Raw genomic sequence first — 13,016 nt, forward strand, 5'->3', positions numbered from 1 at the left:
CGGGGGGGGGGGGGGTAAGGGTAGAGGGTAGGGTGGGAACCATGTGGAGGGGAGCTATGGGGGGATAAAAGAGGAACAACTGTAATAATCTGAACAATAAAGATTTAATTTTATTTTTAAAAGGTATAATCACATGAAGAAAAATATTGAAATCTATACAGTCTCTCCTTTTAAAGGCTGTAACTCTTTAATGGCTTTAACCTTTTAATGGCTAAAAATGTCTGTGTACCTACTAAACTATTTAGTGCTCTCTTAGAAAACATACACATTTACATTATTCCATAATGTTTTATCTTAAGGAAAATGTATTTTCTTTTCATTTTTAACAAGTCAGATTTAGTTTCAATTCTGATTCCTCAATTACTATATAGCTTAAAATTTAGCTGCTTGTTGGCACTCTGGTAAGAAATATTTAGTCATAAGTTAACACATAACAAATTTGAAGGTCTCCCAATGATCCAAGACTTAAAAATATACAAATAAGTATATAAAACCCAGTTTTGTTTTGTTTTTGATTTCAGAGAGAGGGAGGGAGAGAGAGAGAAACATCAATGATGAGAGAATCACAGATCAGCTGCACCCCCAACCTCCCCCCACCCCTCACCGGGGATCAAGCCTGCAACCCAGGCATGTGCCCTGACCAGGAATTGAATCACGACCTCATGATTTATGGGTTGATGTTCAACAACTGAATTAAAATAAACTCTGAAATTCTAATGTGAATTTACTGCATTGGTTTATTGAATTTATTTATATATATCACAGATACTCATGAAAACCCAAAATATATCCTTCTGTCACAAAAAATAGAGACTACCCATGTCCTTACATTTGTCTCTAATTCTCTTTCCTGGCACTGCAGCTCCTCACTTTCTCCTTCCTCAGCCTCCTCTTCTTCTTCCTCTGAGACAACAGAATTGGAGACTATGACAGGAGTCCAGCGCAAGCATTCTGGATCTACATCTACAGGTCGCAAATTCAGCTGAAGTTTTGTCATGTGATCCTGAATAAGTTTTTCCCGGCGGATAATTACAAATCTGGAACCAAAGAAAAGTTTATAGCAATCAACAATGTACAAGGAGTACCTAACAATGAATACAGAACCATAATGCCCAGAAAACCCTGGAGATGATGATAAATGCTTCAAAAATAGCAAGCCTGGGAAGCTGAAATACAGAAATAGGCCATCACATGAGATAGCTAAGAAATATGAAGTTAGATACTTAACACTCAACAACAGCAAGGGATGAAATTATTTTAACCATTTATTGTCTCACACTCCCAATCTCAGAATTTCTAATACTTCCCTGAACTTTACCTCCTATTCTCCATATTTCTAGCTCAAATGCTTCCTTTCTAGATAAAGGTGAGCTCTTTCCTTTGATCTATATTTTATTTTGTACCATGTTATATGGAAATAAATCATGGGTATAATTTATGTGAAATTGTTTCTGAGTTGAAGAAACTCCTGATACTAGAAAATAACATTCAAACATTAGGAAGGTCAAAAATAGTTTAAAAAAATATGGTCAGTAGTATCAAATATCATAGAAAGGAAAATGATGTCTGAGGATCACCAAATGTATTATTTATTTTAGTTTATGTTCTTCCATCAATAATTTGGCTGCCTCCACCTAATTGTCCTTCAAAGGTATACAAAAGAATGTAATACTCACTGGTCACTACGGAAGTCCAGCATTCTTAGGTGGTGGAGTGTGGAAGTAATGTCTTGAGGACAGATTCCAGTCAACTTACTTAACTTCTTAATGCTGATTTGCTTGTCATTTTGGTGATAAAGGCACTCCAATATTACACTTTTCCAATAAGCCATGTAGGAAAGACGACCTAGATCGGATAATGGTTTCTCTGGAGACCCTGCTTGGCCTTCTCGCTTTGATAACAAATAACCTAAAGAAACCCCCAAATTACAAGTATGTCAGAGAGCCTAAATTAAGCTAATTCACCAACATAACAATCCCCTCTTCCACAACCAATCTAAGTATTGTAAGCAATAATAATTACAAAAGCAAATTCCTTCAAGAAAAAACATAAAATTGCAAAATTACTTGAAAACCAATTTGCAGGAAGATTACATAATTTGTCTACAATGAACATTAGGCTAGTATCACTTAGTCTATACTTAACATAAACATTGTTATAATATTCAAACTGTTAAAAATCAGGACTTCATATTGATGGGCTGCATTAGTAAGTTTAAGGCAATGTTTTTTATTTAATGTACTATAGAAAACCACCCTTGCAATGTTTTCCTTGGACCACTAGATGGCAAGAGTTATATCTGAATTGAACAACACAAAAGAATGCCAGTGTTTATGTAATCCTATCTATTAATATTGTGGTTCTTTGAGAGAGTATTAGATGACAATTTCTCACTTCAACCAAAGCTCTCTTCACAATTACCTATCACCCTAATTCTTGGTAAGCAGGAATAAGGGTGTCACTGTGAGTGTATAATGGTATTACTTCGTCCTCTTGTCTTGTGCATGACTCTCAATAACAGAAAAAAGAAGGCATCAATTCTAAAGGAAAGTATCAAAAATGGAGATGCCAGAAGAAACGTTTTTTGTCATTTAACATAAAATCAACCTAAGAACGGTAATGTGGGAAAATATATTACATTTACAAAAAATAATTGAAGACAAACACTGTAATCATATTGTTTGCATATCTCAAAAAAAGACTAACCAGCATAATATTTCCCATATGTCACTTAATGACATAATATGTTCAGTCATGAGTCCTATTTCAAAACAATATATCAATATGTCAATATATCAATATTCACTCTCTACTACTAATCCAAAAAGACCAAGAAAATTTACAAAATAACCAATTTTATTTCCAGTAAAATATGGTCAATTGTATAGTCTAAGGCCAAGGAGAATAAGCTTTACTGGTCTATATAAGAATTAACTTCTTAACACTGGCGATATAATCATCTGATATTTAGAAGGCTTGCCTATTGTCAAAATCCTTAGTTTAAACCACTGTTTCTGAATATTTTCAAAATACTATTTTTAGCATTATCTGAGAAAATATTCCCTCAAATATCACTATTTTATAATCAATATAAAATTTATTACGAACATACATTAATTCCTAAGCAAGATTATCAATGTGTAAAACAAAATTCCAGTTCCACAATTACCTTTTTAGAACCATTAGCTTTCAATATTTAACTCGGATTAAATTATTTCCTTATCATTTAATTTTAAGATTTTTAAAGGTGCATCACATATTTTTAACCATTAAGTAGAAAGCCTATAACTAAAAAATGATGCACACATTTTGGGTAATAAAATTAGGGCAGGTGCTGTATATCTTTATTAATATTAATTTAAGCAGATATACAATGTTTAGTATTGTGAGTTAGAATTACTATATAAAACTAAGTTCCATTGTAACTTAACAGTTGCAAATTCAAGGAAGTTGGTATTTAATATTAGCTATTTAAAAATATTTAATGTCCAACCAAAAGAAAAAAAAATTCATGACTTTAAGTTTTAAAGTTCCATACAGCAGTATGACAAGCAATAAATCATCTGCAAATCTTTAAAATATTAAACACACTCACACGTGCACACACACATGGTCCATAAGAAGAGATAACAAGAAATTATGTTATAGTACTTACTGAAATCGATGAGAAACCTGCCATAGCCCTTACGCTGGTATTGGGGAAGAATCATTATACAGGAAACGTTGTATTTCTGTTGGCAGTGCTTTTCCTAGTGGAGAAAACAGAAGCCAAGTTTAAAACAATAAGCTGATAAAGATGAATAACAATGCTAAATATTAAGAAACAAATACTAACAGTCAAAACCACAGCTCTGGTCCTTTGGGAATAACAATGCACATCAAGAAAAAATACTCCACAGGGAGGAGATAGGATAATGTTAAGTCACTGCCATTACCCACAAAGCAACTATCCCAGAAGAATAAAATTATAAAATAAACGACGCCACCCAACAGCATATGCAACTCAAAAACAGTAAGTCAATGCCTAAAATGAGCAGAGGAATCTGAGTCCCAATCACTTTGCAAAGCTACAAATTATGAATCAATATGGCACTCCAGAAATTTTAAGATTCACCATCAACTATTTCAAAGCTGCTTTTATTTCCTCCTCTGGGGCTACACAGTACAGCCCCACCAGCCCCACCTCCCTATAAGCTGTCCCTAAGTTTACAATAGTCCCAAAGTGTTAGGTACAACTATATTTTTACAAACCAGGTAACAGAGCTTAAATTACATTTAACTACTGAAATAGCCTACTAACAAAATGCTTATAAAGCCAGCTGTCCTTCTACTTATTTTATTCACTTAGATTTTACCTTGGGCTTACTTAAATAAAAAGACATCTTTCATGTTGTTTGACTACAGAACAAAACTTTTTTCTCCCAACAGAATAAAAGATTAAAGGAAGGAGAAAAATATCCTGTAATAAAAATTTCTTCTTACTTTTATTTCTGTGCCTAAAATTCAAATTAGGAAGAGAAGATTTAAACTGAGAACTTAAGCAGGTAATGACTGTGTTTATTTCACAAGTTCTATTATCACCATGGGAATAGAAGTCATTTAAAACTTTTCCTCTTGAGTATAACCAGCAGTTCATGTTCCTAGGAGAGTATATTGTCTGTTGAATGTTACTAGGTATCTTCTAGCTAGCACTTGGTATGTTCCTGAATGTTCCTTCTAGTTTCCTTTCTAAAAAGCTAGATGGCACTCAGAAGGTCCCGTACCCTGTATTATCTCCTAGTGAGAACCAGTAAAGATTGTTTCAGATTTACATATGAATTCAAACAGATTTTAAGCTGATATACTTACTTTAGAAAAGTAGCCAACAAGGTGGCAGCCCTTGACATCATTCTGTGTTAGGACATAAAAAAGAAATGGCTCCACATCATAATAGAGTGTTTTGTGGTCAAGAAATAACTTTGCCAAGAGGCACAGGTTCTGACAATAAATGGTACTCACATTCCCATCAACCTAGAAGAAGAAAAAATAGAACAAAATGGTCAGCAGAGTTTCTCTTTAGTTCCAGAATAATACAGGTCAGTTACAAGCACCTCTGAGTATCCACAGTCCAGCCTAAGAGAAACTGTCAGTGATCAGAACACACTGGAACCTGGAAGCTATCCCTGGTAACAGCAGGATTATAGGAAAACCTCCTGTTTTAAAACAATTGTATTCAACAAAGCATGAATAGCTAGATAAGGAGTTGATGGCCATTTTAAAAATAGCACTTTTTGCTTTTATAACTGACTAGAGGCCCAGTGCACGAAAACCGTGCACTCAGGGGGGTGGGGGTGGGGGCCTCAGCCCAGCCTACACCCTCTCGCAGTCCAGGAGCCCTTGGGGGATGTCCGACTGATGTCTTAGTGTTAATGCTTTGGTAGAAATTACTTTGAGATGGATGTCCGTCAGTTGGACATCCTTAGCACTGCCGTAGAGGCGGGAGAGGCTCCCACCACTGCCACTGGGCTCGCCAGCCATAGCCTGGCTTCTGGCTGAGCGGCGCTACCCCTGTGGGAGCACACTGACCACCAGGGGGCAGCTCCTGTGTTGAGCGTCTGCCCCCTGGTGGTCAGTGCACGTCATAGCGACCAGTCTTTCTGCCATTCGGTCACTTTGCATATTAGCCTTTTATTATATAGGATTGACTGCAGGAATCCTTCAGATGGCAAGCTGATCTGTTTCCTTTTTTAAAAAGTATTTAATATAATAGAAAATCTAAATGCAACCACTTCTAAAATACCGATGTAAATAAAACAAGGAATACCTATAACCTAATCTGTGCCAGCAGCCAAAAGAAATGTAGTCTGACTGCCATGACCAGATTTATCCCCAAATAAAACTATTGAGGGAGATTTTATTAAGCAGGTTCCCTGGCAACCTGGCAAATGGGATATTTGTTAGACTCAGGCTGGCCAAGATCAAGAGCACTAGGCTTCATTGCTCCTGACACCCTGTGCTCTTGGAGTTGCTGGAGCTTACTCTTTGATGAAAATGCCAATGGATGCCCACATTAGACCCCTAACACACTGGAATTTCAAGACTGAAACCTTTTGAACAATTTTAGTAATTTAATATTACTTCTTTTAAAATATACTAGTACACCAATATATGCTTGAGTTGAGGAACAATTTGCTCTGAAACAGTCCTATACACCACACCCTTTCCCCTTCCCCCCCAAGGTGAAGCACTTCTGTATTCCTCAACTGAAATAAAGACTTAGGGAAGATCAAGAAAGTAAAAACTGAGCAGACCCGACAATCAGAAATTCTATCAACTAGGATTCTAGTAATGTAAATTCTAGTGATTAAAAGAACTGAACACACAGCAGGTACTCAATAATTGCCAGTCAAACAAAACTGAGGATCAAGACATTAAATACCACTAACAACACAGAATACTCACAAGCATAGATAAGTCATATCATCATGAAGTCAGAAAAATATATTAATATTTACTATTGCTATTTAAATATACCTGTTCAAAATATTCCTTTAAATAGAGCAACAGAAATCTCTTCATTTAAACACCACAGTTCATAGATTCTAAGACAAAATTTAATCACTTCTAAACACATATAAAACCAGGTAGCATTTTATAACCAAATGGAGTCTTACAAATCATTAACAGTACTTTTTCCTTCTTAATTGTACATAAAATAGATATATAGTATATAATTGATCATTAATTTAATGAAATACAGAATAATTTATTTTGAGATCAAGCTTGTGAACTTGGTACATTTGTATTGGCCTAATTCTGCTTCTCAAACAGCAGAATTATCTGAACAGTGAATAAACAACAGTAAAATAACATCTCCCCCCGCCCCCCCCAAAAAAATCAAGTTGCACAATTAGATATAGTACAGGTGGCATTATATTTGAAATGGAGAGGACAACTAAACATCTACTTTACCTCAAAGACAGATATGTTATTCTTTCTGTAAATCTCATTGGCAGGAGGATGGAACCAACCACATTTCTTCATGTGCTGCTGTAGAATAGTTCTACTTTTCATATATTTTAGGCAGAATTCACAAAGATATAGTTTAGGCAGCCTATAAATAATAATTAAACAAAAAAGGGGACAGGGCTTTATATTTTATAAGATTAAACTTTCACAACAATTCTTTTTTTACTCTCATTACTACACAGGTAAAAAGGCAGAGAATGTATCATTAACCCCATATATCAAATGAAAGAAAGAAAAAAAACTAAAGATAAAACTAATTTGGGTAATAGTACCCAACTAATAGCTGGAGAGCAAGGGTGAGAAATCAAGACACAAAATTCCATGTTCTTCCTATTTGACTAATACTTTGCAGTCTTTTTAAAAGTTACCCCTTTGACAAGACACACAAAAAAATCTCACATTCTCTCCTCCTTGATAACCTCCAATAAGTAGAAAATAAAGTCTACCTTCAGAACATACCAGTAAAAAAAAAAAGAACATATCAGTAAGTGAAGAAGACTTTGTCAAATTATATACTCTTTCTTCCTTTATTTGTAATCATTCATTCATTACTATCAGAAAATAAACATTTGTTGAATACGTATTGTGTCAGGCCCTGTACACTAGGCATACAGTGCTGAGTGAAATGGACATATAGTGGATATCATAAAAGCAGATTTTATATTTCTTTTTAAGTATAAAATTATAATATTGAATATGTTTTTTCCAAGTTAGGACATATTATAGTACCTCCTTCTTCCACTCCTGAAATTCTGGCTTTCCCTCTGGTTAAATATCACATTCAATTCTGCAACTCAAAAGCCTATTACTCAACAAGTGAAATAAAAGTTCAAATTATTCTTCCAGATGTTCTCTGTTATTACTTCATATTTAGTCTTGCTATTTTAGCAGTAGTTTAACAGGACTTCTTCCTTATAATGTCCTTTTAATGAGGAGCTAGGCAATGAAATTAAGTGATCAGATCGGTTCATAATGGAAGGAATATAACCTAAATTTAAAAACAGCAAGTTTTATACCTATTTTAGTCTGAGCCCAGAAGACCACATGGCTCTTCTATTACAAAATGTACACCTCTTGTAACCCTTGCATCCTGAAATGTGTCCAGAACTGATCATGTCCTAGTAATCTGAGATGATACCGTCCTTAAAATTGCATATGCAAAATACTGAATTATAGGATGACAAAAAATATACCCCAAATAAATTACTTTATCTTCTCTCATATAAATAAATAAGTATTGAGGCTGAAGAAAATTTAAAAAACGTATTAATTTAGTTACTATCAGTTTGGATAGCTATGCTTTAAAAGATTACCCTGGAATTTAAAAAAAAAAAAAGGTAGATTAACACACACAAATGTTTGATTTGTTAAAGTGTGAAGACCGTACTATTTTTTCAAGTCTACTTTAGAAGCAGTTTTTAAAGCATAATTATTTTTCTGAGAACATTTAACATTCAACTAAACCCTCTCCAAAGGTATATTTATGGAACACTAGTCTTGTATGTACTAAGTGTTTCATGCTAAAATAAGGGTGGGAAAGGGCATGTGATTTTTTTCCCTTCTCCCTTGGGAATTTACATTAATTCTTCCTATACCACATCTTATTTTTAAACTGTCGTTCAGCACACTAAAAATTTACAAGGAACTATTGAAGTATAATATTCTAAATGTCTACAACATGTAATACTGTTTTCCAAAATCTCTAGTATTAGCCAAACGAAAACAACATAAAATTATACATTAGCATAAAACGTATTCCAAATAAAGTACTGAATAAAACAAATGACTGACATTATAAATTGAAGTCAAGAAGCAAGACCCAAAACATGGAAAAGAATGGTTCCCTAGGCTACTTTGTTTATTTCCTTTGCAGGTTGTCTCAAACTACTCAGAAAGGAAGGGCAGCAGGATAAACAGCTTTTTCCTTCTTTACCATCAGTTAAAATATCTCAGAATAAAATGGCCCCAACTGCTAGACTGTCTTCCTGAATATCTGGATTTTATACAACTATAATTCATGCCCTCTCACTATTCTACTACTTATCTTTATTTACCTGTGCTAAATTCTCAATAAGCAATTACTTTAACTTGTTGCAACATGAAGAAGATACAGAAGAATCCCTGGAGTACAGTTTTACTTTAAGAGCTAAACATTACAATTAAATATTCCCCACAATGTGAATCTGAGAAACCTAAACAAAATTCTGTGCTTTTAAAAACAATGGGGGTGGGGTGGAGGCGGGGAGGAGGAGTGCAGATAGGAATGGAGAGAAAGGAAGGAAAGAAATGGAAGGAAAGGAAGGAAAAGAAGGAAATAATGAAGAAAGGAAAGGAAAAGAGCCAGTGAGTGACAGGCTATAACTTTCTCCAGGTTATGGTAAAGATAAATGCCAACTTTAAAAGCATCTAATTAAACTTTTAGGTCTCAGTACATGAAAATAAAATACAATTTATTTCCTAAGGTCTATGAGAGAAGCATAATTTTTTTAAAAGCTCTACTAGGTAAGCAAGTTGTTTAAGACAACATCAGAAAAAATGAAATCTCTGAGAAAATTACTGCCAAGTCTTATCAGGTAAATTATGAATTCATGCTATTTCTTTGGAATAATAAGATGTAAAGCATTTTATTGATGAGTAAAAAAAAAAACAACTTTAGCAAATCTTATTATATGAAAAACAATAAAGTAAAAGGAAGCAGAATCATGATCTACTTCATTCCAATTCATTCTTGCTGGAAACATTTTAAAAGCCTCTTACTTTACTATAATCAGGCCCACTGGGATAATACTGCTAATCTAAAGGGAATCATCTGATAAAAGTCCTGAAAAAACAAAGTGTTTTTCTAGTAATAGTACCAATAACTGCAGTTCTGTCATTGAAAAAAATACATCATCAAGAATGAACATTAGATCACATGAAATAAAGTGTAGTTATGGAGATTAGGAATACTCCTAACCCTAGAGAATATTGCTGGATGCTGCTTTTGTCATTTTCCTGACAGCACCTTAGATTTGATTATCAAATAGGGGTATGGTTGCTCTGATCAACTTCATCATGGGGTGTAGCTCCACACTTGAAATTTATTCTAAAGTCAGTCACTATGTTGACACCCTAGCCTAGCCTGTGAAGTTAGGACTGTGCTACAGCTGTGTGCTTTGGAAGCACTGCTTCCCTTACTTCTACAATGATGCAAATATTCTTCCCAGGAATTCCTTCATGGCTTTTAACATTGCCCAACATAGTAGCATTTTATATGGCCTTCATAATAGATCAACTTGTAGTAAAATTTTAATACCATAATAAAAATTATAACAAATATCACTTGAATCAAAGGTAATGAATAAGCCCTGGCTGGTTTGGTTCAGTGGATAGAGTGTCGGCCTGCGGACTGACAGATCCCAGTTCAATTCCAGTCAAGGGCACATGCCTGTGTTGCAGGCTCGTTCCCCAATAAGAGGCAGGCAGGAGGCAGCCAATCAATAATTCTCTCTCATCATTGATGTTTCTATCTCTCTCTCCCTCTCCCTTCCTCTCTGAAATCAATAAAAATATATCTTTTAAAAAAGGTAATGAATGGTACCAGCTACATGAGAACAAGCTAGGTACAGATGCTACATGGAATAGTGCAAGCATAGTGGTTAAAGGTTATGGCTATATGGAAGAGAAAAGTGAGATTAAATCTTGGTTCTGACACTTTAAACTGTATGATCTTGAATAAGTTTGCTGGGCCCTGGTCTATAAAACAAAGATAGTAATATCCACCCTACAGAATTACTCCAGAAATGTTTAATTCAGTACCAAGCTCAACAAATGGTAAATAGAGCTGCTATTATTTATAATTAGTACTATGAATATTTTTATTCTCCTTGCATTCATTTTACTCCATCATTTAATGGTCATTCAAAGACTTTAAGAATGCATTCTTCAGTAACAGGAGCTATACATAATCTATACCAGCGGTTGCCAACCAGTGGTCTGCGAGGTCCGAAAGGTTGGCGACTGCTGAACAATGAATCAAGTTAGGAACAGGATCAAAAGGTTAAGGAAACTTCCTAAGCTACTTAATTATGTGGGAATCTGCCTAGGATCTCAATATGATCTTGTAGCAAAGAGGTTATTATGAAGCTAAGCTCTAAACAGCTCAGGAGTAGACGATATGCCATGATTATAGTAACTCCTGTGTCATGTTTTTTACTGGGAGAGTGGGGCTCTCTGTGAACCTGTCTACCATGTATGAGCATCACATGGCCCTGTTGAAGAAATTCAGGGTTAAAACTCTAATTTAACTCTTCAACGTCTGACACTGAATCATACCACTCCAAATGAAGTACTACTATTGCTTTATTGTTGTTTCACTTTGTTTTGCTTTAAGTCAGGGATGCAAGATTACTTAATATACAATGCATACACAGCCCTGGACCATACTGCTCAGTGTTGGTCCTCACACCAAAGGGTCTCGGGTTCAATTCCCGGTCAAGGGCATGTGCCTGGATTTTGGGTTTGCGTGCGGAAGGCAACCAGTCGATATGACTCTCTCATATCAATGTTTCTCTCTCTGTCCCTCTCTCTCACTCCCTCCCTTCCTTCCACTCTCTCTGAAAAGCAATGGAAAAAATATCCTCTGGTAAGAATTAACAAAAACAAACAAACAAAAAACAATGCACACACAAATGTTTGACATTATGGGAGATAATACTTAATTCCACTTTCCAAAAGTTATTTTCCTCTTGTGATCTTTTTGTTTGTTTGCTCTAATTGTCCTCTTTTTACATGTATTGGAATCTGCAATATTTTAAAGTGTTTAAAACCTTTAAAAAATAATTTATAAGTAATTTAACACAGAATGATAAAGTCATTAATAAAGTTAAGGATACAGAATTATTATTTGGAAAACATAGTATCTCTAAACATTTTCGTCAACTCAAGTTTAAAAGAACTCAGAAGTAAAACAAGACAAAACTCATTTAAATAGATATATGTAATTCTTTTGCCTGGCAGGTGTGGCTCCGTGGTTGAGCATCGACCTATGAACCAGGAGGTCATGGTTCGATTCTCTAGTCAGCACACATGCTCAGATTGTGGGCTCGATCCCTAATAGGGGGCATGCAGGAGGCAGCTGATCAAAGATTCTCTTTCATTACTGATGTTTATATCTCTCTCACTCCCTCTCCCTTTCTCTCTGAAATCAATAAAAATATATATTTTTAAGTTTAAATAGATATACATAGTTTTACTTAAAAATGCAACCAAGATAATTATGAATGCAAAGACAGAAAAAAAGTCACAATTATTAAAGAACCTATAAAATTACAGAATCTTTTCTGATGAAAATTTCAGGGAAACCTCCACAATAAATAAGAAAATACATAGAAAATGTCTAAAATTCTATTTAGAGTTGATGAATTTTTATAGCTCCTGTCCTATTGCTGCTCTCTGATTCCTATTATACTTGTTATTTTTCTGCTAGCAATGTTTATTCCTTCATTGACAACCAATTCCCTGAAACCTGATTAAGAAATCTGGTTTTAGTGATAATCTCATCAAAACAAAATGTAACATTCTTAATGAAGCCTTTTAACAACCTTGACAACAGCTTCATGGTTCAATTCTTATCAATACTCTTGATAAGCAAGTGCTGAGAGTGACTCTATTTCCATTCCTGAATCAATTGATTTCCTCTCTTCCCCTTGAGTAGAAGAGACAAGGTACCTGTGGTATCAGTCTATCTATACCACAATCCCTAAAACAGTTGATACACACATTGAACAAGCTTTCTTTTCTAAGTTGAGCACTCTTGTAGTAATGTGCATAGTTTGCAAAGAAAAGAGCTCACTAATAAATGGTAATATTTTATTTTAAACCTAATGAAGAAATTAATACCTCAGCGTATTTCATCTTGGCTATTTAGAACTCCTAAGGAGTAAGTTGTCTTTAATACCTGAGTTCTATAGGTAGTTGAGAATTTTTCTGTTCTCTTTTAACATATATGTCATTTTATATATTTATAT

At 34.6% G+C, this 13,016-nt stretch overlaps 2 protein-coding genes across 4 annotated transcripts in view; both read right to left on the reverse strand.

Moving 5' to 3' along the window:
- The window catches only part of ANK1 (ankyrin 1, erythrocytic), a 624,245-nt gene that overhangs the window by 261,571 nt on the left and 349,658 nt on the right, over positions 1 to 13,016 (reverse strand). The gene's annotated exons all lie outside the window — the stretch shown is intronic.
- KAT6A (K(lysine) acetyltransferase 6A) overlaps positions 1 to 13,016 on the reverse strand; it is a 119,303-nt gene that overhangs the window by 19,340 nt on the left and 86,947 nt on the right. For all 3 annotated transcript variants that reach the window (XM_005856458.2, XM_014536506.1, XM_005856457.2), the window contains 5 exons: positions 6,952 to 7,093; positions 4,849 to 5,010; positions 3,656 to 3,749; positions 1,677 to 1,908; positions 830 to 1,037 (listed from right to left, as the gene is read on the reverse strand). In XM_005856458.2, the coding sequence (XP_005856520.1) occupies positions 830 to 1,037; positions 1,677 to 1,908; positions 3,656 to 3,749; positions 4,849 to 5,010; positions 6,952 to 7,093 (838 nt within the window). The remainder of the gene's footprint in view (positions 1 to 829; positions 1,038 to 1,676; positions 1,909 to 3,655; positions 3,750 to 4,848; positions 5,011 to 6,951; positions 7,094 to 13,016) is intronic.

This window comes from Myotis brandtii, unplaced genomic scaffold (genome assembly GCF_000412655.1).
Source record: "Myotis brandtii unplaced genomic scaffold, ASM41265v1 scaffold103, whole genome shotgun sequence".
NCBI lineage: Eukaryota > Metazoa > Chordata > Mammalia > Chiroptera > Vespertilionidae > Myotis > Myotis brandtii.